Source organism: Phallusia mammillata, chromosome 8 (genome assembly GCF_965637545.1).
Source record: "Phallusia mammillata chromosome 8, kaPhaMamm4.hap1.1, whole genome shotgun sequence".
Classification (NCBI taxonomy): Eukaryota; Metazoa; Chordata; class Ascidiacea; order Phlebobranchia; family Ascidiidae; genus Phallusia; species Phallusia mammillata.
The window spans coordinates 13,859,140-13,884,332 of NC_137259.1; the positions used below are offsets into that span (position 1 = coordinate 13,859,140).

The following is a 25,193-nucleotide window of genomic DNA, read 5'->3' on the forward strand; positions in this document are numbered from 1 at the left end:
GTTAATCGAATATTCCGGATTATCGAATATTCCGGATAATCGAATGTTCCGTTTAAACGAATATTCCGTTTAATCGAATATTCCGGATAATCGAATATTCCGTTTAATCTAACATTCCGTTTAATCGAATATTCCGGATAATCGAATATTCCGTTTTATTTGAATATTCCGGATTATCGAATATTCCGGATAATCGAATGTTCCGTTTAAACGAATATTCCGTTTAATCGAATATTCCGGATAATCGAATATTCCGGATAATCGAATATTCCGTTAAATCGAATATTCCGTTTAATCGAATATTTCGTTTGTTCGAATATTCCGGATAATCGAATATTTCGTTTAATCGAATATTCCGGATAATCGAATATTTCGTTTAATCGAATATTCCGTTTAATCGAATATTTCGTTTAATCGAATATTTCGATTAATCGAATATTCCCGATTATCGAATATTCCGTTTAATCGAATATTCCGGATAATCGAATATTCCGTTTCATCGAATATTCCGTTTATTCGAATATTTCGTTTATTCGAATATTCCGAATAATCGAATATTCCGTTTAATCGAATATTTCGTTTATTCGAATATTCCGCACACATAGGGAATGAAACTCTTACAGCAACAGTCTACTTTAAACTAACTGCAGTTTTTTTTACTTTAACAGAGTTGGTAATTAAATCATTTACAGTAAAAGAGGATTAAAAAATAATTCAAATTATTTGAAATGATAATAAAACCATCATTTATGAGACATGTCAAGAACAAAAAAGACAAACAGAACAGAAAGTGAAAACAAAAAAGCAACAAAAAGGTGCGGAAATGAATGCATTTGAATCGATTGTCGTCAGCCCAGCTTACTGGGGACGCATGGCAAAAGGAAGCTTTAAACTTGTAATTCCCCTGCAACAATAAAAAACAAAACACGGCCTCAATTTACCAGTTACAGGTTGTAGCCTATGTAATATTAATCAGCACATACAACAAGACTAACTTATTACTTGACGATTTGCTGTGTTTGCCTGAAACTTTTGTGATAAAAGCTTGTGAAATCTTAATAAAGAACAAAAACACTGCAAACTTGTGAGTGTGGATAGTTGATATTTGCATGCAAGCGATTTTAGTGCACATGCAAGGACGCAAGACAGCGCTAACAGAGTCTTGTTATAATGGGATTACCAATAATGGTGATGCATCTGACAATAAATGCAGGATATCTATATGAACTTGGCTATATAGTGCAGTTGTGATCGTTGCCTTTATTCCCATTTTGCAAGAAGGAATTTAAGTGTTGGTGTGAACTGTTGTGTAGGCATGTTTTTTTGCAGAAAACGCCAATTTGGTTCAAAAATCACCCAACCGTTCAACGGAGTAACGCAATCTAGTTTTTACAGTGGTATTGGCCGGTTTCTGCCACGTACCGAACCTTCAAACCGGTTTAAACCAGTTTTTGAAATCGTAATTTTTGATCCGAATATTGTAAAAACCCTAAGACTGGAATATTCCCGCAAAACCCACCGAAAACCGGATTCTTCTTCGATTTTTTGACCCCCAAAATCGAAAAAGCGGAAAGGCTGTAGCCTTGGGTTTTTTACAATATTCGGGTTTAATCCAAAAGTTCTTAAACTTAAAAATTAAGTATTAGATAGTCTGAATTAATAAATCAGTTTATAACTAGGCATTGAGAAGAAAAACGATACCACAAGCATATTCTAATTACTCTGTGTGTAAAAATTTCCCCACAAAAAAACCGAGGCCATGGTAAACGATAAACAACTTTACACAGCATCTTGTGCTTGTGGTCCTTAACTTGTACGAATTGAACAAGCGAGTCTGATTGTTTGGCACGAATTTTTCCGCTTGAACCTGCGGTGTAAACGTCACCTGGTGTTGGCTTCATTATCTCATGTTTTTTTGTTGTTGTTTCCAGAAATAACAGACTCCACAGACGTTGATGGAAAGGCGATAACATCACACAGGTACATGAGTTTAAAGGGAAGTATCTAAGTATATTAGCTACGATGAATATACATTCATACTTGAATCAACCCTGAAGCGTTGTAGTTTGCCAGGCCTTAATTATGTTAGGTTTAAACATGTGGCTATGTGAACTACTTAACACCACTAAACACTGATCTGCTCATTATTTCCATAATAAATAATTGCAGAACCATATAATTGTATAAAATACATTCTTCATTCGTCATTACAATATGCGGATAGAAGAAAAAATAATTCAGAGAGGTACAACTTTGAAACTTTGTAAAAACATACATGTTTTATTCATCATTAATATATCCGAATGAACACACATTAATTCTATAAATAGCCAATACCAATACATTCTAAACTTATTTCACCGTTGATTGAAGCATATTACAACCCGAGGCACAAACACACTTCTAAAAGGTGTTTGCTAGTTTATAGAATCGAATGTCTAGTCTGAACTGAAAATATGCTTACAATATTTTAAAATTAAACGATTAAATTCATTAAACCACACAATTTTTACCTAAATTTAAGCTAATTAAAAATAAATATAATTTTAAACCGAAAAAAACAAGGTTTCGAATGTTTCCAAATGCAACATCACATTCCGATACGCTTGATTAACTTTGGTGACATCACGACCAATCAGCTTTCGAGTTTCGTCCGCGCCAAAGTTCACCCTTTCCTGCAAAGTCATTTGCTTTGTTGATGGCGTGCGGAGGTGGAAGGCTGGCGGTATTATAAGGTAATAAAATTTTGTTTCTTCACTCTTATCTGTAAAACTTATTGTTGCACATTATATCCTGTAATAATGTAATATCATAGGTAACTTGCTATAATAATCCAGATGAATATCTTAACTCTATGAGTAATAAAACCAGTTAAAACTTCACAACTTAAGTAATATATTGGCACCCATATTTCTGTTGGGTTTGCTGATGGTTTGTAAACTGTAAATAAACGTTCGTTATGTTTTGATTCAGCTGTAACTAGTGAAGCTTGATATTCAAGAACTTTGTCTAAATGTTTTGTATTTTTTTTACAGTTTGCACAAAATGCAAAATAAAAGTCGCCAGAAGTTATCAAGCGCTTCTTCGCCGCCAAGTTCAGGTAAAATAAGTTTTACTTGTTGCTAAAGTCGTAACCAGTTAAGATTGGTAAAGAATTTAAATGCGCTTAAAAACCACTACTGTTTTATACATGGGCAAGCTTTAGAACGCTTGCGTTGCGCTTTACTGTGACGTAACAAGGCGGTGTTTTTTTCAATCGGCACTGATTCTACAAAGTTTTCTCGCACACAGAAGCGAAGCCTTAGTTTGCAAATAAACAACACCTTTTTCCATTGACATTTACTTCAGTTCTTTGACTTAATTTATTGGTATTTAAAGTAATATAATGCATATTTGTTTCAGATTTACTTCGTCTTACTCACCTCAACGATGTTGGTCAACTCTTTCTTCGTCAATCATCCAACATTCCTCAACTTCATATATTTATTTGTATGTAAACATAGGAGTCTGTCGTGGGTCAACCGGGATTGTGGAACTGTTAGGCCTAACTTAGGCTAACTGGCGCTAGGGTGAGTGACCTATTCTTTGCCGAGGTTGACTCGTAAAGGAAGTCTTCCTCGGTGGTCAAAGAATGGCCCAAGTCTACAGGAGTGCTACTATGTCAGCAAGTTGGCGCTAGGGCTAGAACTACGAGTGGCACTCGTTAACTAAGGTTAGGCTAGGCAACATAGGTGGGGTACGTTTGGGATTCGCGCGCCACGTAGGAACTTAGCTTAGAACGATTTCTAGATAGGTGTGGAGCGTTGCTAAATGGCTTTAGCTAAAATAAGGTGCACATAGAAACACGGCCTTGGCATGGTCTCCACCGCATTCCGCTGGCCGCGGTGTAGGCGGGGTCAGAGTAGGGACACAGCTACTCCCAATGAAAGTCCAGGCTCGTGGACCTGAGGGGGCCGGCATAGCATTTTGCCCGAAAAATCCCGTGAGCCACCCTGATAGGGCGCAAACTGTTGTTAATCTTTTCCCCAGCCCAGCGGTTGCTTAATTCATTTGGGTCCTTGCGGGGGGACTCTGAGGGCAAGGGCAGTGACGCGATACTGTTGATTTATACGCTGTAAATGTCACTGTTCCTTTTTAAACAAACTTGTGCGCCTATGCCAACTGTAAAATTAGGGATGTTGTAGATTTTTTTTCGGGTTTTGGCCAGCATGTGTGATCCATGCTTGTGCATCCCTTTTCTAAGTTTTCTTCACTAAGAAGAGACTACGAATTGGATATCAAGCATGTGATGTTAATGACCTCGATATTCGTATTACACAAATTCAGTATTACATAAAATGACACTAATTTATTGCCCCAATTCCCTTGTTTGCTGGCCAAGCCCATTTTTTTCGTGGATTTAGGCTAACATACTTGCTATTAATTTCAGTTTCGTTTTCCTGCTTGACCCGGCCATCCAGTCATTATGGGGCAGTGGCATTTTGGGTGGTTGTAAAACACGACAGACTCACCTTCTACTTTTCTAGGCTAATTTGCGACGGTTGTATGCAGGGCAGTTAGTTGAGGCTAGCGAGTGTACTTTTACGTCGGCGGCGCAGGGACGATGGCGGTTCCAACGTTTTTTCAGAAACTGCTCGAGAATACCGAAGCAGATGAACAGCCGGTTCTCGTGGGCGATATAGACTTGATTAAAATTTCACAACGCATTAAACTTTTAATACAAAGTAATAGCACTATAGACTTTAATAATTTTGGTACGAATCACTTAACTGACCTGAAGTACTTAATACAAAGTAAAACACCTAATGGGAAATATTAAAGGGCATTTGTGTTTTGTTTTTTTCCTTTCGTTTTCCCTTCTTTCATCAACAAAAATGTGTGCCGAGTTTACTTTTTCTATCCCTTTATTTTCCACTAGTTAGACCAGTTCTTGGGGGGTGTTGTGCCTTTTTACATCAGCCGACAGATTCTTTAGTTAATATTGCATGTTTGTTTATTTCTCGTCGCTCTAACCATGCGAACCGCCATCGTCAGATTTTAAGTGACAAAGAATTAACATCAGTCAGTTTAAAGTTGGGATGTTTTTCTGTTTTCTGTCTCTCCAACCATGGCCATGTAAGTTTTCTTTTTAATTTTGCGCTTTAGTAATGAAACTAATCAAGTTGTTTTTTTTATTTCAGAATCCTCCACCAAAAATATTGTTTGAAATCTATCGTTTTGTTTTTTTACATTTGGAAGCAATTGCAATAATTTTGTTGGAAGCTAACCTTTCATTGGAGGTATTTTAATTGTTTTAAAAAAATACAAACCAACCGTTCCTAGTTTAAAAAACTAATCTTTGTTTTTTGCAGATATTAACCTCTTTCTCTTTTACAGATGTTTTTTCGATTTTTTGCAGGTTTATTTTTTCTGTTTTTTTTTGCAGGTTTAACCAATTTTATGTTTTACAGAACTTTCCAGTCTATACTGTTGTTTTTGTTACAGGTTTAGGGGTCATAATAAACGTTACTCTAATAATCTCTTTTTACAGGTTAAACTTTTGTTTTATGTTTCCACAGGTTGTAGGAATTATTATATAAAACTATGTTTAATTATCAAACTTTTTTGTGTAACCTGGAAGTTACTGGCTTTTATCAATTTAATCTATTGTTTGAATTTTTTAATTTAGGAAATATGAAAGCTTTAGGGTTCATTTGACTTTATTTTTGTATTTGCAGGCTTTTAATTGTTTTCTAACAGGTTATAAGACATTTCAGGTTTAGGAAAAACAAAAATTTGGTATACACAAAAATTAATACTGCTTTATCCGTTTCAGATTTAACATGTTTTCCACAGGTTTTGGTTGTTTTGCCAATTGCTGTTAGATTTTGTAGATAAAGGTAAAGTAAACAACTTGTTTAAACCAATTTGTCCCTGTAGAAAAGTGACAATGTTTTTACATTTTTTAAATGCAAACTAAAAGCGGTAAAACAAACATATTAATCAAAACCAGTCGCTAACTATACACGATTTACGGTGGTTTGGTAATTAAAAAAAAAACCTTTGTCTTATAAAAAAAAAACTTGTCTTAGTTTTTCAGAAGCCAGAACCCACAACCGATGACGTCACATGTTTTACGTCACAACCGATGACGTCACATGTTTTCTTTCCGGCACCGAAACGTCATCAGCGATCACCCTTGGCAAACGAGGTTGGATGATACGCTTTAATGGCATTCAGTATTTTTGGTTTCTCTGTACTTGGTCATTATCAATGAAATTCCTTAGAAATGTAGCAATACCCAAATATTAGGTATCAGACTTTGTATTTGATGGCTGGTTTCTATTAAACTACTTTTAAATCGTTGGATAGTTGGCTGTAACAAAACATTGAGTTTTTGTTGACATGAGCAGCAATAATAAAGTCGCAAAAAACTAAAGTTCTAATCCACTGTTTTAGATTTTGTATTTGCTAATTGTCTATTGCAGTTGCTCTTAGTTTAATCCGTTCTTTATTTGCAGATCCAATGATCGCTACTTTAGTATCGGGTACTTTGTTCGTAAAGCGATGATACCGGGCGTGACGGTATCATATATACACAGCAGGTAAAAAATCATTTTTTAAACAAAGGAAACAAACTAACAAACACAGTTCTACGACATTGATCTATCCACTCGTTTAAAGATTTACATGTTTGCATTCTTGCTTTTATCCTGTTTGTATATTGTAGATCACCAATGTTCGTCCCCACTACAGACTCAGACGCCGACATCTATGAAACGCATCGGACATTGCGACGTAATACTACAGGTATCATATGATGTTGACGTCATGTTGCTGGTTGAGGCTTTGGTAGTCGATGACGTAATTGAATGACGTCACATATTGTGTTTCAGATGTTGCAACAGATAACCTCCAGCAGCAGCAGATACGTGAAGTAAACACTCGTTCCAGAAACGACATACGTTTCCACTCTCCACCATTGCAAGGTAACACAAGTTTAATGTTTTGTTGGTATTGATATATTGAGGTTTCCATTAAGCTTTGAATTGTTTTAACCTTTCAACGTATAGTTAATGTTATGCATTTTGCCCTTATTTGTAATACTGGTTCCCATCTTACACTTTTACAGACGTTCAATTAAGATTTTTACAAAGTTTTGAATGGTTTCACTACTTTTTAACCTGTGGTTAGTTTTAATAGTAAAAATAACGGCCCAAATAGACGTAAAAAGCGACATGCTTTATATTTCAAACGGTTTGGCAAATGCTCCTGTCATCACCAGTGATATGAAGGCCACATCAGTTACACCCGTTTAAATGCGTTTATGATATATAGTTAGTTTTATTTTTTGTTCTTTTTTGTATCGTAGTGGTTTGGCTTACCTTTAAAGTATTAGCTCGTTCAATATGTTTCCATGTTTAGACACTGTCACGTCGTCTCCATTCACCTCAACTACGCCGAGCAGCCACGTATAAATCGATTACAAGGTGAGTCGATTTGCGCTGAACCCATTGAGTTATTGTTTTTGTGGCATATTTCGATGTATACATTTCCTAAACACTTCAGTGCGATTTAAACCTAAACTTATACATGTAGATTTATAGTAATTATTGTATACATTACGAAAGATAGCATTTTAATCATTTAATGTAATAATTATACGCTTTGTCATGTCTGTTGCTTTAATGTCATTTCATAGTGTACATAATTATTCACTGATCAAATTCATTTGTAGTGATTTAGTATACTGAGTCAAATTACCATCTTAAACATGGTAGCGTGTTTAGTTTGGCGTTCACTGCATTGAATATTCACTCAGTCGCAAACATGATTACTTTAGATTTTCTGTAAAAACACTCTGTACTTTTACATTATTACCATGATTTATTTGTTTAGATCCTGCGACAAAAGAACCAATGGTCTGAAGAAGAAGCTTCAACCCACAAAGAAAAATTAAAGATCATTTCCTACGACTGAATCCTCTCACGCAAGCACGTCGAAAAGGGAAAGAAAAAGGGGTCGAAAACCAACCTGTAAACTAAAACAGCAGTTTTCCCCGAGCTTGCTGCTTTTTTCTGTTGAACAATGTTGCCACCATTTAAATGTCCGGGCAATGGTTGAGCAGCTAGCGGACTGTTTCGCCATCCAAGGCCTCCAGGCCGCTCTTTCCACTTGGTGAACGGTATATCAGGCAACTTGACATTGTGTAATCTGCAGTCTGTTGCATCGCGGCACATATCACGCTTAAACTAGCATTACATCCTCCCAAAATTGTGATGGGACAGAACATGAGGGACACATTCGTAAAAGCAGTGATAAATACAATACGAATAAAATACGCACACAAATATACACATGTAAAACCTCATATGTCAACAATTTGCTTACAAACTCATTTTATTTTCCTTCCTCTGAAACTATCAGACATTAGTTATCCACTGTTGTACTGTGGCGCACACAACTGTTTTTGTGGATAGCCTTTGTTATGTATTAATTTAATTATTTTGATCCCAGCCTTCTGCTCTTGTGCGTTTTCACTTCATTCATTGCTCTGAAGAAGCCTTACCTCTCTGGTGGGCGAAACGTCAGCAAAATTACAAGTTCTTAAAACAAAAACTTGCGTTTTGTTGAACGACAAACTTCAACAAACTATAGTTTTCCTTTCAACCAATTGCTCGGTTTTGTGTGAAATGTTTGTACAAACTTTTCAGCACTCGATTCTTTCCACTTTAACAAAATGTATCGCGACGTGTGGAATTAGATAAACTGCATTGATTACATTATTTGTGTCTAATTGAAACTATCTTTTTATTTCTATTTGCATGCTATAGTTTCTATCAAAGATCTGTTCAACAAAATCTTGTATGCTTCATAAATTTTGACACAGAAACATTATTGAAACAAATCACTTTGTACTGAATTATGTAGACAGTATCGCGACCCACTTCGGGAAGCTGTGGTAAAGTCCAATCTCTCTGTGTATTTGCACATGTTGTTCAAGAATAATATTTGGTGTTTACTCCTATTATTCTGTTCAAGTTTATTACTGTTTTTTCTGAAATGAAATTTTGTACCTGTCAATTATAAAAAGACTTTCTGCTTTTCATTTTTCATGAGGAAATGTTTTTGTTACCATTTATGTTCTCTGACATCTTTAATGTTTTTATGTCTGCTGCGAAAATCAAGTCTTGTGGTTTTCTATATAATCTCAAATTTTATTTTGGTTTCGTTAGTTGGATTTATTTTTTTATGAATAGATGGGATGCTTTAGGGAAAGTACCTGTCAGTGCTGAAAGGGGATTCGTTTTAAGCATGGTTTACAGCAGCCGTGTACAGATTTCGCCATTGATGGGTCAAATACATTAAACCAGTACGTGGTTCCCAAACTGTGAAATTTCGGGAGTGTATCTCATTAAAAATAAATTGCTAGAAAATTTCGCCTGTTTTTGAGTTATTTTTTTGTGCCCAAATTAAAGCACAGAGCGCATTTAATCTGCTCCAAAGCAAAACGATTAAATAGCTTTATAACTAAAATAGTTTGGCGAGCCACGTTTGATTTGAAATGTAACATAGTTTTCGCATACTAAACAAATTAAATCAACGCGTTGCATTTGACATGCGGAACCCAAGTTGCTCACTCTAGGTTAACTCAAAGTAAAAGGGGTTTGTTAGGCCTTGATAGACAAACATCAAATATTTATTTTATCCCTCTGTCTCCAAAACATTTGTTAATATAAGATTTTTTAAAAATTTGTGAGCCTTTAGGAAAATTTATTGTAGAAATTGATCGACGTTAATCGCTTTGTAGCTGAAGTAGTTCAGTGAGCCACTTTTCATTGATAATGCAGTAACAGTCTTCGCAAACCTAACAATACTAAATCAATGCGTTGCATTTAGCATGCGACAGTAAGTTGTGCAATCTAGATTAATTTTTTGTATCGTTTCGAAAGTTGGTTTTATAAGAATGGGATAGGGAAAGTACCTTAAGGTACTGCTTGGTATTTAGCTTCGCGCGTTCACACATGACGTAATTCGAGTTGTATTTCTTTAGTGGTGAGACACCAAACTTTGTAACTATTCCGAAAGACTGTTGAAGTTAGATATTTTTAATTTATGATCCAATGTACTATAGAAAAATTTTTTCAGTCAATGTTATTTGTAACAAACACTGTTTTAATTTATAATAAACTACACTTCCTGTAAGAGTTCGAATCTAAATGCTTGAGATTTCGTCCGTATAACGTAAGAGTTTTACATGATGTAATAGCTTGTTACCATTACAAATAAAGTTTAAATGGGTCTTATTCTGTTCTGTTATTGTTTGCGTCTGTTCTTTTGATATGAAAGTTTCGTACTTGTCACTTTTGGGTAATGTGTGTCTGCTTTTTCCTTTCTTCTTGACCGAGGAACATTAATGTTTCGCTAACGTAAAAAATGCTGTTCTATCTTTGTCGCTGTAGCGACTAACCGTAAAGCCCGTGCGTTGTGGTGGATATTTAGTGTGATGTCTCTACCGTTATTTCTGTACTGCTTGACTTTTTACTTATTTACATTTTCATCGTTTTAATACAAGTCAAAATGGGAACTGAAAGATTTGCGTGCTTGTTGGAGCAGAAAAAGAATGGGTGAGACATTTAGTACATTTCTCCGGGAAATAACCATGCAACTTATAACGAAATGAAACAACATAAGATTAGCAAGAAAAGATCAAGTCCATCCTCATTTTCAGGTTCACAAAACGGCTGTAAAAGATATTTCGAAGAATAAAAGAAATCACAAAAAACGGTCAGAGTAGGTTAGAAAAGTTAACAGGTCATTTCAAAAAAGTGTACAAGCCTCAAAGTCAGAAAAGCGTAAAAACTCCAGACATGATACCGTTTTTCGGTTTTTGGGTGTCAAAAAATCGAAGAAAAGTCCATAGCCTATTCGGTGTTTTTTTGCTGGAAAATTTCAGTTTCAAACCGGTTTTGACCGGTATCTGCATCCGACCGAACTTCCGATTCAAACCGGTTTTCAAAATCGAAAATTTTGACCCGATTTTTGACAAAACCCTAAGGCTATTGCCTTTCCGTTTTTTCGATTTTGGGGGTCAAAAAATCGAAGAAAAATCCGGTTTTGCGTGGGTTTTCGTGGGAATATTCCAGTTTCAAATCGGTTATGACCGGTTTCTGCCTCCTACCGAACCTCCAAACCGGTTTAAACCAGTTTCTAAAATCGAAAATTTTGACCCGATTTTCGAAAAAAACCTAAGGCCTTTCCGTTTTTTCGATTTTGGGGGTCAAAAAATCGAAGAAAAATCCGGTTTTGGGTGGGTTTTCGTGGGAATATTCCAGTTTCAAACCGGTTATGACCGGTTTCTGCCTCCTACCGAACCTCCAAACCGGTTTAAACCGCTTTCTAAAATCGAAAATTTTGACCCGATTTTCGAAAAAACCCTAAGGCAATAGCCTTTCCGTTTTTTCGATTTTTGGGGGCCAAAAAATCGAAGAAAAATCCGGTTTTGGGTGGGCTTTCGTGGGAATATTCCAGTTTCAAACCGGTTATGACCGGTTTCTGCCTCCTACCGAACCTCCAAACCGGTTTAAACCAGTTTCTAAAATCGAAAATTTTGACCCGATTCTTGAAAAAACCCTAAGGCTATAGCCTTTCCGTTTTTTCGATTTTTGGGGGTCAAAAAATCGAAGAAAAATCCGGTTTTGCGTGGGCTTTCATGGGAATATTCCAGTTTCAAACCGGTTATGACCGGTTTCTGCCTCCTACCGAACCTCCAAACCGGTTTAAACCAGTTTCTAAAATCGAAAATTTTGACCCGATTTTTGAAAAAAACCTAAGGCAATAGCCTTTCCGTTTTTTCGATTTTTGGAGGTCAAATAATCGAAGAAAAATCCGGTTTTGTGTGGGCTTTCGTGGAAATATTCCAGTTTCAAACCGGTTGTGATCGGTTTCTGCCTCCTACCGAACCTCCAAACCGGTTTAAACCAGTTTCTAAAATCGAAAATTTTGACCCGATTTTCGAAAAAACCCTAAGGCTATAGCCCTTCCGTTTTTTCGATTTTTGGGGTCAAAAAATCGAAGAAAAATCCGGATTTGCGTGGGTTTCGTGGGAATATTCCAGTTTCAAACCGGTTGTGATCGGTTTCTGCCTCCTACCGAACCTCCAAACCGGTTTAAACCAGTTTCTAAAATCGAAAATTTTGACCCGATTTTCGAAAAAACCCTAAGGCTATAGCCTTTCCGTTTTTTCGATTTTTGGGGGTCAAAAAATCGAAGAAAAATCCGGTTTTGGGTGGGCTTTCGTGGGAATATTCCAGTTTCAAACTGGTTATGACCGGTTTCTGCCTCCTACCGAACCTCCAAACCGGTTTAAACCAGTTTCTAAAATCGAAAATTTTGACCCGATTTTTGAAAAAAACCTAAGGCAGTAGCCTTTCCGTTTTTTCGATTTTTGGGGGTCAAAAAATCGAAGAAAAATCCGGTTTTGGGTGGGCTTTCGTGGGAATATTCCAGTTTCAAACTGGTTATGACCGGTTTCTGCCTCCTACCGAACCTCCAAACCGGTTTAAACCAGTTTCTAAAATCGAAAATTTTGACCCGATTTTTGAAAAAAACTAAGGCAATAGCCTTTCCGTTTTTTCGATTTTTGGGGGTCAAAAAATCGAAGAAAAATCCGGTTTTGCGTGGGTTTCGTGGGAATATTCCAGTTTCAAACCGGTTGTGATCGGTTTCTGCCTCCTACCGAACCTCCAAACCGGTTTAAACCAGTTTCTAAAATCGAAAATTTTGACCCGATTTTCGAAAAAAACCTAAGGCTATAGCCTTTCCGTTTTCTCGATATTTGGGGGTCAAAAAATCGAAGAAAAATCCGGTTTTGGGTGGGCTTTCGTGGGAATATTCCAGTTTCAAACCGGTTATGACCGGTTTCTGCCTCCTACCGAACCTCCAAACCGGTTTAAACCAGTTTCTAAAATCGAAAATTTTGACCCGATTTTTGAAAAAAAACTAAGGCAGTAGCCTTTCCGTTTTTTCGATTTTTGGGGGTCAAAAAATCGAAGAAAAATCCGGTTTTGGGTGGGTTTTCGTGGGAATATTCCAGTTTCAAACCGGTTATGACCGGTTTCCGCCACCTACCGAACCTCCAAACCGGTTTAAACCAGTTTCTAAAATCGAAAATTTTGACCCGATTCTTGAAAAAACCCTAAGGCTATATACTTTTCGTTTTCTTCATTTTTGGGGGTCAAAAAATCGAAGAAAAATCCGGTTTTGTGTAAGTTTTCGTGGGAATATTCCAGTTTCAAACCGGCTATGACCGGTTTCTGCCTCCTACCTAACCTCCAAACCGGTTTAAACCAGTTTCTAAAATCGAAAATTTTGACCCGATTTTCGAAAAAACCCTAAGGCAATAGCCTTTCCGTTTTTTCGATTTTTGGGGGTCAAAAAATCGAAGAAAAATCCGGTTTTGCGTGGGCTTTCGTGGGAATATTCCAGTTTCAAACCGGTTGTGATCGGTTTCTGCCTCCTACCGAACCTCCAAACCGGTTTAAACCAGTTTCTAAAATCGAAAATTTTGACCCGATTTTCGAAAAAAACCTAAGGCCTTTCCGTTTTCTCGATATTTGGGGGTCAAAAAATCGAAGAAAAATCCGGTTTTGGGTGGGCTTTCGTGGGAATATTCCAGTTTCAAACCGGTTATGACCGGTTTCTGCCTCCTACCGAACCTCCAAACCGGTTTAAACCAGTTTCTAAAATCGAAAATTTTGACCCGATTTTTGAAAAAAACTAAGGCAGTAGCCTTTCCGTTTTTTCGATTTTTGGGGGTCAAAAAATCGAAGAAAAATCCGGTTTTGCGTGGGTTTTCGTGGGAATATTCCAGTTTCAAACCGGTTGTGATCGGTTTCTGCCTCCTACCGAACCTCCAAACCGGTTTAAACCAGTTTCTAAAATCGAAAATTTTGACCCGATTCTTGAAAAATCCTAAGGCTATAGCCTTTCCGTTTTTTCGATTTTTGGGGGTCAAAAAATCGAAGAAAAATCCGGTTTTGGGTGGGTTTTCGTGGGAATATTCCAGTTTCAAACCGGTTATGACCGGTTTCTGCCCCCTACCGAACCTCCAAACCGGTTTAAACCAGTTTCTAAAATCGAAAATTTTGACCCGATTTTTGAAAAAAACTAAGGCAGTAGCCTTCCCGTTTTTTCGATTTTTGGGGGTCAACAAATCGAAGAAAAATCCGGTTTTGCGTGGGTTTTCGTGGGAATATTCCAGTTTCAAACAGGTTGTGATCGGTTTCTGCCTCCTACCGAACCTCCAAACCGGTTTAAACCAGTTTCTAAAATCGAAAATTTTGACCCGATTTTTGAAAAAAACTAAGGCAGTAGCCTTTCCGTTTTTTCGATTTTTGTGGGTCAAAAAATCGAAGAAAAATCCGGTTTTGGGTGGGCTTTCGTGGGAATATTCCAGTTTCAAACCGGTTATGACCGGTTTCTGCCTCCTACCGAACCTCCAAACCGGTTTAAACCAGTTTCTAAAATCGAAAATTTTGACCCGATTTTTGAAAAAAACTAAGGCAGTAGCCTTTCCGTTTTTTCGATTTTTGGGGGTCAAAATATCGAAGAAAAATCCGGTTTTGCGTGGGTTTTCGTGGGAATATTCCAGTTTCAAACCGGTTGTGATCGGTTTCTGCCTCCTACCGAACCTCCAAACAGGTTTAAACCAGTTTCTAAAATCGAAAATTTTGACCCGATTCTTGAAAAATCCTAAGGCTATAGCCTTTCCGTTTTTTCGATTTTTGGGGGTCAAAAAATCGAAGAAAAATCCGGTTTTGGGTGGGTTTTCGTGGGAATATTCCAGTTTCAAACCGGTTATGACCGGTTTCCGCCCCCTACCGAACCTCCAAACCGGTTTAAACCAGTTTCTAAAATCGAAAATTTTGACCCGATTCTTGAAAAAACCCTAAGGCTATATACTTTTCGTTTTCTTCATTTTTGGGGGTCAAAAAATCGAAGAAAAATCCGGTTTTGTGTAAGTTTTCGTGGGAATATTCCAGTTTCAAACCGGCTATGACCGGTTTCTGCCTCCTACCTAACCTCCAAACCGGTTTAAACCAGTTTCTAAAATCGAAAATTTTGACCCGATTTTCGAAAAAACCCTAAGGCTATAGCCTTTCCGTTTTTTCGATTTTTGGGGGTCAAAAAATCGAAGAAAAATCCGGTTTTGGGTGGGCTTTCGTGGGAATATTCCAGTTTCAAACTGGTTATGACCGGTTTCTGCCTCCTACCGAACCTCCAAACCGGTTTAAACCAGTTTCTAAAATCGAAAATTTTGACCCGATTTTTGAAAAAAACCTAAGGCAATAGCCTTTCCGTTTTTTCGATTTTTGGGGGTCAAAAAATCGAAGAAAAATCCGGTTTTGCGTGGGCTTTCGTGGGAATATTCCAGTTTCAAACCGGTTGTGATCGGTTTCTGCCTCCTACCGAACCTCCAAACCGGTTTAAACCAGTTTCTAAAATCGAAAATTTTGACCCGATTTTCGAAAAAAACCTAAGGCTATAGCCTTTCCGTTTTCTCGATATTTGGGGGTCAAAAAATCGAAGAAAAATCCGGTTTTGGGTGGGCTTTCGTGGGAATATTCCAGTTTCAAACCGGTTATGACCGGTTTCTGCCTCCTACCGAACCTCCAAACCGGTTTAAACCAGTTTCTAAAATCGAAAATTTTGACCCGATTTTTGAAAAAAAACTAAGGCAGTAGCCTTTCCGTTTTTTCGATTTTTGGGGGTCAAAAAATCGAAGAAAAATCCGGTTTTGGGTGGGTTTTCGTGGGAATATTCCAGTTTCAAACCGGTTGTGATCGGTTTCTGCCTCATACCGAACCTCCAAACCGGTTTAAACCAGTTTCTAAAATCGAAAATTTTGACCCGATTCTTGAAAAATCCTAAGGCAGTAGCCTTTCCGTTTTTTCGATTTTTGGGGGTCAAAATATCGAAGAAAAATCCGGTTTTGCGTGGGTTTTCGTGGGAATATTCCAGTTTCAAACCGGTTATGACCGGTTTCCGCCACCTACCGAACCTCCAAACCGGTTTAAACCAGTTTCTAAAATCGAAAATTTTGACCCGATTCTTGAAAAAACCCTAAGGCTATATACTTTTCGTTTTCTTCATTTTTGGGGGTCAAAAAATCGAAGAAAAATCCGGTTTTGTGTAAGTTTTCGTGGGAATATTCCAGTTTCAAACCGGCTATGACCGGTTTCTGCCTCCTACCTAACCTCCAAACCGGTTTAAACCAGTTTCTAAAATCGAAAATTTTGACCCGATTTTCGAAAAAACCCTAAGGCAATAGCCTTTCCGTTTTCTCGATATTTGGGGGTCAAAAAATCGAAGAAAAATCCGGTTTTGGGTGGGCTTTCGTGGGAATATTCCAGTTTCAAACCGGTTATGACCGGTTTCTGCCTCCTACCGAACCTCCAAACCGGTTTAAACCAGTTTCTAAAATCGAAAATTTTGACCCGATTTTTGAAAAAAACTAAGGCAGTAGCCTTTCCGTTTTTTCGATTTTTGGGGGTCAAAAAATCGAAGAAAAATCCGGTTTTGCGTGGGTTTTCGTGGGAATATTCCAGTTTCAAACCGGTTATGACCGGTTTCTGCCCCCTACCGAACCTCCAAACCGGTTTAAACCAGTTTCTAAAATCGAAAATTTTGACCCGATTTTTGAAAAAAACTAAGGCAGTAGCCTTCCCGTTTTTTCGATTTTTGGGGGTCAACAAATCGAAGAAAAATCCGGTTTTGCGTGGGTTTTCGTGGGAATATTCCAGTTTCAAACAGGTTGTGATCGGTTTCTGCCTCCTACCGAACCTCCAAACCGGTTTAAACCAGTTTCTAAAATCGAAAATTTTGACCCGATTTTTGAAAAAAACTAAGGCAGTAGCCTTTCCGTTTTTTCGATTTTTGGGGGTCAAAAAATCGAAGAAAAATCCGGTTTTGCGTGGGTTTTCGTGGGAATATTCCAGTTTCAAACCGGTTGTGATCGGTTTCTGCCTCCTACCGAACCTCCAAACCGGTTTAAACCAGTTTCTAAAATCGAAAATTTTGACCCGATTTTCGGAAAAAACCTAAGGCTATAGCCTTTCCGTTTTCTCGATATTTGGGGGTCAAAAAATCGAAGAAAAATCCGGTTTTGGGTGGGCTTTCGTGGGAATATTCCAGTTTCAAACCGGTTATGACCGGTTTCTGCCTCCTACCGAACCTCCAAACCGGTTTAAACCAGTTTCTAAAATCAAAAATTTTGACCCGATTTTTGAAAAAAACTAAGGCAGTAGCCTTTCCGTTTTTTCGATTTTTGGGGGTCAAAATATCGAAGAAAAATCCGGTTTTGCGTGGGTTTTCGTGGGAATATTCCAGTTTCAAACCGGTTGTGATCGGTTTCTGCCTCCTACCGAACCTCCAAACAGGTTTAAACCAGTTTCTAAAATCGAAAATTTTGACCCGATTCTTGAAAAAACCCTAAGGCTATAGCCTTTTCGTTTTCTTCATTTTTGGGGGTCAAAAAATCGAAGAAAAATCCGGTTTTGTGTAAGTTTTCGTGGGAATATTCCAGTTTCAAACCGGTTATGACCGGTTTCCGCCCCCTACCGAACCTCCAAACCGGTTTAAACCAGTTTCTAAAATCGAAAATTTTGACCCGATTCTTGAAAAAACCCTAAGGCTATATACTTTTCGTTTTCTTCATTTTTGGGGGTCAAAAAATCGAAGAAAAATCCGGTTTTGTGTAAGTTTTCGTGGGAATATTCCAGTTTCAAACCGGCTATGACCGGTTTCTGCCTCCTACCTAACCTCCAAACCGGTTTAAACCAGTTTCTAAAATCGAAAATTTTGACCCGATTTTCGAAAAAACCCTAAGGCTATAGCCTTTCCGTTTTTTCGATTTTTGGGGGTCAAAAAATCGAAGAAAAATCCGGTTTTGGGTGGGCTTTCGTGGGAATATTCCAGTTTCAAACCGGTTATGACCGGTTTCTGCCTCCTACCGAACCTCCAAACCGGTTTAAACCAGTTTCTAAAATCGAAAATTTTGACCCGATTTTTGAAAAAAACCTAAGGCAATAGCCTTTCCGTTTTCTCGATTTTTGGGGGTCAAAAAATCGAAGAAAAATCCGGTTTTGCGTGGGCTTTCGTGGGAATATTCCAGTTTCAAACCGGTTATGATCGGTTTCTGCCTCCTACCGAACCTCCAAACCGGTTTAAACCAGTTTCTAAAATCGAAAATTTTGACCCGATTTTCGAAAAAAACCTAAGGCTATAGCCTTTCCGTTTTCTCGATATTTGGGGGTCAAAAAATCGAAGAAAAATCCGGTTTTGGGTGGGCTTTCGTGGGAATATTCCAGTTTCAAACCGGTTATGACCGGTTTCTGCCTCCTACCGAACCTCCAAACCGGTTTAAACCAGTTTCTAAAATCGAAAATTTTGACCCGATTTTTGAAAAAAACTAAGGCTATAGCCTTTCCGTTTTTTCGATTTTTGGGGGTCAAAAAATCGAAGAAAAATCCGGTTTTGGGTGGGTTTTCGTGGGAATATTCCAGTTTCAAACCGGTTATGACCGGTTTCTGCCCTCTACCGAACCTCCAAACCGGTTTAAACCAGTTTCTAAAATCGAAAATTTTGACCCGATTCTTGAAGTTTTTTCGATTTTGGGGGTCAAAAAATCGAAGAAAAATCCGGTTTTGCGTGGGTTTTCGTGGGAATATTCCAGTTTCAAACCGGTTGTGATCGGTTTCTGCCTCCTACCGAACCTCCAAACCGGTTTAAACCAGTTTCTAAAATCGAAAATTTTGACCCGATTTTCGAAAAAACCCCAAGGCTATAGCCTTTCCGTTTTTTCGATTTTTGGGGGTCAAAAAATCGAAGAAAAATCCGGTTTTGCGTGGGTTTTCGTGGGAATATTCCAGTTTCAAACCGGTTGTGATCGGTTTCTGCCTCATACCGAACCTCCAAACCGGTTTAAACCAGTTTCTAAAATCGAAAATTTTGACCCGATTTTCGAAAAAACCCCAAGGCTATAGCCTTTCCGTATTTGCGATTTTTGGGGGTCAAAAAATCGAAGAAAAATCCGGTTTTGCGTGGGTTTTCGTGGGAATATTCCAGTTTCAAACCGGTTGTGATCGGTTTCTGCCTCCTACCGAACCTCCAAACCGGTTTAAACCAGTTTCTAAAATCGAAAATTTTGACCCGATTCTTGAAAAATCCTAAGGCTATAGCCTTTCCGTTTTTTCGATTTTTGGGGGTCAAAAAATCGAAGAAAAATCCGGTTTTGGGTGGGTTTTCGTGGGAATATTCCAGTTTCAAACCGGTTGTGATCGGTTTCTGCCTCATACCGAACCTCCAAACCGGTTTAAACCAGTTTCTAAAATCGAAAATTTTGACCCGATTTTCGGAAAAAACCTAAGGCTATAGCCTTTCCGTTTTCTCGATATTTGGGGGTCAAAAAATCGAAGAAAAATCCGGTTTTGGGTGGGCTTTCGTGGGAATATTCCAGTTTCAAACCGGTTATGACCGGTTTCTGCCTCCTACCGAACCTCCAAACCGGTTTAAACCAGTTTCTAAAATCGAAAATTTTGACCCGATTTTTGAAAAAAACTAAGGCAGTAGCCTTTCCGTTTTTTCGATTTTTGTGGGTCAAAATATCGAAGAAAAATCCGGTTTTGCGTGGGTTTTCGTGGGAATATTCCAGTTTCAAACCGGTTGTGATCGGTTTCTGCCTCCTACCGAACCTCCAAACAGGTTTAAACCAGTTTCTAAAATCGAAAATTTTGACCCGATTCTTGAAAAAACCCTAAGGCTATAGCCTTTTCGTTTTCTTCATTTTTGGGGGTCAAAAAATCGAAGAAAAATCCGGTTTTGTGTAAGTTTTCGTGGGAATATTCCAGTTTCAAACCGGTTATGACCGGTTTCCGCCCCCTACCGAACCTCCAAACCGGTTTAAACCAGTTTCTAAAATCGAAAATTTTGACCCGATTCTTGAAAAAACCCTAAGGCTATATACTTTTCGTTTTCTTCATTTTTGGGGGTCAAAAAATCGAAGAAAAATCCGGTTTTGTGTAAGTTTTCGTGGGAATATTCCAGTTTCAAACCGGCTATGACCGGTTACTGCCTCCTACCTAACCTCCAAACCGGTTTAAACCAGTTTCTAAAATCGAAAATTTTGACCCGATTTTCGAAAAAACCCTAAGGCTATAGCCTTTCCGTTTTCTCGATATTTGGGGGTCAAAAAATCGAAGAAAAATCCGGTTTTGGGTGGGCTTTCGTGGGAATATTCCAGTTTCAAACCGGTTATGACCGGTTTCTGCCTCCTACCGAACCTCCAAACCGGTTTAAACCAGTTTCTAAAATCGAAAATTTTGACCCGATTTTTGAAAAAAACTAAGGCAGTAGCCTTTCCGTTTTTTCGATTTTTGGGGGTCAAAAAATCGAAGAAAAATCCGGTTTTGCGTGGGTTTTCGTGGGAATATTCCAGTTTCAAACCGGTTGTGATCGGTTTCTGCCTCCTACCGAACCTCCAAACCGGTTTAAACCAGTTTCTAAAATCGAAAATTTTGACCCGATTCTTGAAAAATCCTAAGGCTATAGCCTTTCCGTTTTTTCGATTTTTGGGGGTCAAAAAATCGAAGAAAAATCCGGTTTTGCGTGGGTTTTCGTGGGAATATTCCAGTTTCAAACCGGTTATGACCGGTTTCTGCCCTCTACCGAACCTCCAAACCGGTTTAAACCAGTTTCTAAAATCGAAAATTTTGACCCGATTCTTGAAGTTTTTTCGATTTTGGGGGTCAAAAAATCGAAGAAAAATCCGGTTTTGCGTGGGTTTTCGTGGGAATATTCCAGTTTCAAACCGGTTGTGATCGGTTTCTGCCTCCTACCGAACCTCCAAACCGGTTTAAACCAGTTTCTAAAATCGAAAATTTTGACCCGATTTTCGAAAAAAACCCAAGGCTATAGCCTTTCCGTTTTTTCGATTTTTGGGGGTCAAAAAATCGAAGAAAAATCCGGTTTTGCGTGGGTTTTCGTGGGAATATTCCAGTTTCAAACCGGTTGTGATCGGTTTCTGCCTCCTACCGAACCTCCAAACCGGTTTAAACCAGTTTCTAAAATCGAAAATTTTGACCCGATTTTCGAAAAAACCCCAAGGCTATAGCCTTTCCGTTTTTGCGATTTTTGGGGGTCAAAAAATCGAAGAAAAATCCGGTTTTGCGTGGGTTTTCGTGGGAATATTCCAGTTTCAAACCGGTTGTGATCGGTTTCTGCCTCCTACCGAACCTCCAAACCGGTTTAAACCAGTTTCTAAAATCGAAAATTTTGACCCGATTCTTGAAGTTTTTTCGATTTTGGGGGTCAAAAAATCGAAGAAACATCCGGTTTTGCGTGGGTTTCGTGGGAATATTCCAGTTTCAAACCGGTTATGACCGGTTTCTGCTTCCTACCGAACCTTCAAAGCGGTTTTTCTAAAATCGAAAATTTTGACCCGATTTTCGAAAAAACCCCAAGGCTATAGCCTTTCCGTTTTTTCGATTTTTGGGGGTCAAAAAATCGAAGAAAAATCCGGTTTTGGGTGGGCTTTCGTGGGAATATTCCAGTTTCAAACCGGTTATGACCGGTTTCTGCCTCCTACCGAACCTCCAAACCGGTTTAAACCAGTTTCTAAAATCGAAAATTTTGACCCGATTTTTGAAAAAAACCTAAGGCAATAGCCTTTCCGTTTTTTGGGGGTCAAAAAATCGAAGAAAAATCCGGTTTTGCGTGGGTTTTCGTGGGAATATTCCAGTTTCAAACCGGTTGTGATCGGTTTCTGCCTCCTACCGAACCTCCAAACCGGTTTAAACCAGTTTCTAAAATCGAAAATTTTGACCCGATTTTCGAAAAAACCCCAAGGCTATAGCCTTTCCGTTTTTGCGATTTTTGGGGGTCAAAAAATCGAAGAAAAATCCGGTTTTGCGTGGGTTTTCGTGGGAATATTCCAGTTTCAAACCGGTTGTGATCGGTTTCTGCCTCCTACCGAACCTCCAAACCGGTTTAAACCAGTTTCTAAAATCGAAAATTTTGACCCGATTCTTGAAGTTTTTTCGATTTTGGGGGTCAAAAAATCGAAGAAACATCCGGTTTTGCGTGGGTTTCGTGGGAATATTCCAGTTTCAAACCGGTTATGACCGGTTTCTGCTTCCTACCGAACCTTCAAAGCGGTTTTTCTAAAATCGAAAATTTTGACCCGATTTTCGAAAAAAACCTAAGGCTATAGCCTTTCCGTTTTTTCGATTTTTGGGGGTCAAAAAATCGAAGAAAAATCCGGTTTTGTGTAAGTTTTCGTGGGAATATTCCAGTTTCAAACCGGTTATGACCGGTTTCCGCCCCCTACCGAACCTCCAAACCGGTTTAAACCAGTTTCTAAAATCGAAAATTTTGACCCGATTCTTGAAAAAACCCTAAGGCTATATACTTTTCGTTTTCTTCATTTTTGGGGGTCAAAAAATCGAAGAAAAATCCGGTTTTGTGTAAGTTTTCGTGGGAATATTCCAGTTTCAAACCGGCTATGACCGGTTACTGCCTCCTACCTAACCTCCAAACCGGTTTAAACCAGTTTCTAAAATCGAAAATTTTGACCCGATTTTCGAAAAAACCCTAAGGCTATAGCCTTTCCGTTTTTTCGATTTTTGGGGGTCAAAAAATCGAAGAAAAATCCGGTTTTGGGTGGGCTTTCGTGGGAATATTCCAGTTTCAAACCGGTTATGACCGGTTTCTGCCTCCTACCGAACCTCCAAACCGGTTTAAACCAGTTTCTAAAATCGAAAATTTTGACCCGATTTTTGAAAAAAACCTAAGGCAATAGCCTTTCCGTTTTTTCGATTTTTGGGGGTCAAAAAATCGAAGAAAAATCCGGTTTTGCGTGGGCTTTCGTGGGAATATTCCAGTTTCAAACCGGTTGTGATCGGTTTCTGCCTCCTACCGAACCTCCAAACCGGTTTAAACCAGTTTCTAAAATCGAAAATTTTGACCCGATTTTCGAAAAAAACCTAAGGCTATAGCCTTTCCGTTTTCTCGATATTTGGGGGTCAAAAAATCGAAGAAAAATCCGGTTTTGGGTGGGCTTTCGTGGGAATATTCCAGTTTCAAACCGGTTATGACCGGTTTCTGCCTCCTACCGAACCTCCAAACCGGTTTAAACCAGTTTCTAAAATCGAAAATTTTGACCCGATTTTTGAAAAAAACTAAGGCAGTAGCCTTTCCGTTTTTTCGATTTTTGGGGGTCAAAAAATCGAAGAAAAATCCGGTTTTGCGTGGGTTTTCGTGGGAATATTCCAGTTTCAAACCGGTTGTGATCGGTTTCTGCCTCCTACCGAACCTCCAAACCGGTTTAAACCAGTTTCTAAAATCGAAAATTTTGACCCGATTCTTGAAAAATCCTAAGGCTATAGCCTTTCCGTTTTTTCGATTTTTGGGGGTCAAAAAATCGAAGAAAAATCCGGTTTTGCGTGGGTTTTCGTGGGAATATTCCAGTTTCAAACCGGTTATGACCGGTTTCTGCCCTCTACCGAACCTCCAAACCGGTTTAAACCAGTTTCTAAAATCGAAAATTTTGACCCGATTCTTGAAGTTTTTTCGATTTTGGGGGTCAAAAAATCGAAGAAAAATCCGGTTTTGCGTGGGTTTTCGTGGGAATATTCCAGTTTCAAACCGGTTGTGATCGGTTTCTGCCTCCTACCGAACCTCCAAACCGGTTTAAACCAGTTTCTAAAATCGAAAATTTTGACCCGATTTTCGAAAAAAACCCAAGGCTATAGCCTTTCCGTTTTTTCGATTTTTGGGGGTCAAAAAATCGAAGAAAAATCCGGTTTTGCGTGGGTTTTCGTGGGAATATTCCAGTTTCAAACCGGTTGTGATCGGTTTCTGCCTCCTACCGAACCTCCAAACCGGTTTAAACCAGTTTCTAAAATCGAAAATTTTGACCCGATTTTCGAAAAAACCCCAAAGCTATAGCCTTTCCGTTTTTGCGATTTTTGGGGGTCAAAAAATCGAAGAAAAATCCGGTTTTGCGTGGGTTTTCGTGGGAATATTCCAGTTTCAAACCGGTTGTGATCGGTTTCTGCCTCCTACCGAACCTCCAAACCGGTTTAAACCAGTTTCTAAAATCGAAAATTTTGACCCGATTCTTGAAGTTTTTTCGATTTTGGGGGTCAAAAAATCGAAGAAACATCCGGTTTTGCGTGGGTTTCGTGGGAATATTCCAGTTTCAAACCGGTTATGACCGGTTTCTGCTTCATACCGAACCTTCAAAGCGGTTTTTCTAAAATCGAAAATTTTGACCCGATTTTCGAAAAAACCCTAAGGCTATAGCCTTTCCGTTTTTTCGATTTTTGGGGGTCAAAAAATCGAAGAAAAATCCGGTTTTGGGTGGGCTTTCGTGGGAATATTCCAGTTTCAAACCGGTTATGACCGGTTTCTGCCTCCTACCGAACCTCCAAACCGGTTTAAACCAGTTTCTAAAATCGAAAATTTTGACCCGATTTTTGAAAAAAACCTAAGGCAATAGCCTTTCCGTTTTTTGGGGGTCAAAAAATCGAAGAAAAATCCGGTTTTGCGTGGGTTTTCGTGGGAATATTCCAGTTTCAAACCGGTTGTGATCGGTTTCTGCCTCCTACCGAACCTCCAAACCGGTTTAAACCAGTTTCTAAAATCGAAAATTTTGACCCGATTTTCGAAAAAAACCTAAGGCTATAGCCTTTCCGTTTTCTCGATATTTGGGGGTCAAAAAATCGAAGAAAAATCCGGTTTTGGGTGGGCTTTCGTGGGAATATTCCAGTTTCAAACCGGTTATGACCGGTTTCTGCCTCCTACCGAACCTCCAAACCGGTTTAAACCAGTTTCTAAAATCGAAAATTTTGACCCGATTTTCGAAAAAACCCCAAGGCTATAGCCTTTCCGTTTTTGCGATTTTTGGGGGTCAAAAAATCGAAGAAAAATCCGGTTTTGCGTGGGTTTTCGTGGGAATATTCCAGTTTCAAACCGGTTGTGATCGGTTTCTGCCTCCTACCGAACCTCCAAACCGGTTTAAACCAGTTTCTAAAATCGAAAATTTTGACCCGATTCTTGAAGTTTTTTCGATTTTGGGGGTCAAAAAATCGAAGAAACATCCGGTTTTGCGTGGGTTTCGTGGGAATATTCCAGTTTCAAACCGGTTATGACCG

The 25,193-nt window shown here is 38.6% G+C and overlaps 1 protein-coding gene across 3 annotated transcripts; it reads left to right on the top strand.

Moving 5' to 3' along the window:
- Positions 1-5,691: 5,691 nt before the first annotated feature.
- LOC145205402 (uncharacterized) lies at positions 5,692-9,425 on the top strand. 3 transcript variants are annotated; one of them, XR_013853648.1, is made up of 8 exons: positions 5,692-5,879; positions 6,080-6,190; positions 6,501-6,584; positions 6,710-6,789; positions 6,876-6,968; positions 7,405-7,469; positions 7,879-8,000; positions 8,133-9,425. XR_013853648.1 is itself a non-coding variant. In XM_080078120.1 (7 exons), the coding sequence occupies exons 2-6, from the start codon at positions 6,138-6,140 to the stop codon at positions 7,455-7,457; spliced, it is 363 nt and encodes a 120-aa protein (XP_079934246.1). In that variant the 5' UTR covers positions 5,692-5,879; positions 6,072-6,137; the 3' UTR covers positions 7,458-7,469; positions 7,879-9,425. The 3 variants fall into 3 exon arrangements, 2 of the variants coding, with proteins under 2 accessions (XP_079934246.1, XP_079934245.1); XM_080078120.1 differs by having other exon boundaries at positions 6,072-6,190; positions 7,879-9,425; XM_080078119.1 differs by having other exon boundaries at positions 7,879-9,425.
- The last annotated feature ends 15,768 nt before the right edge of the window (positions 9,426-25,193 follow it).

What these genes read in the sequence shown, in the direction of transcription:
- LOC145205402 (XM_080078120.1), top strand. Translation starts at nt 6,138, where the DNA reads ATGTTTTCTTTCCGGCACCGAAACGTCATCAGCGATCACCCTTGGCAA. An exon ending in GATCACCCTTGGCAAACGAG is followed by an intron (nt 6,191 to 6,500) that starts GTTGGATGATAC and finishes CTTTATTTGCAG; the next exon opens with ATCCAATGATCGCTACTTTA. An exon ending in ATTGCGACGTAATACTACAG is followed by an intron (nt 6,790 to 6,875) that starts GTATCATATGAT and finishes ATTGTGTTTCAG; the next exon opens with ATGTTGCAACAGATAACCTC.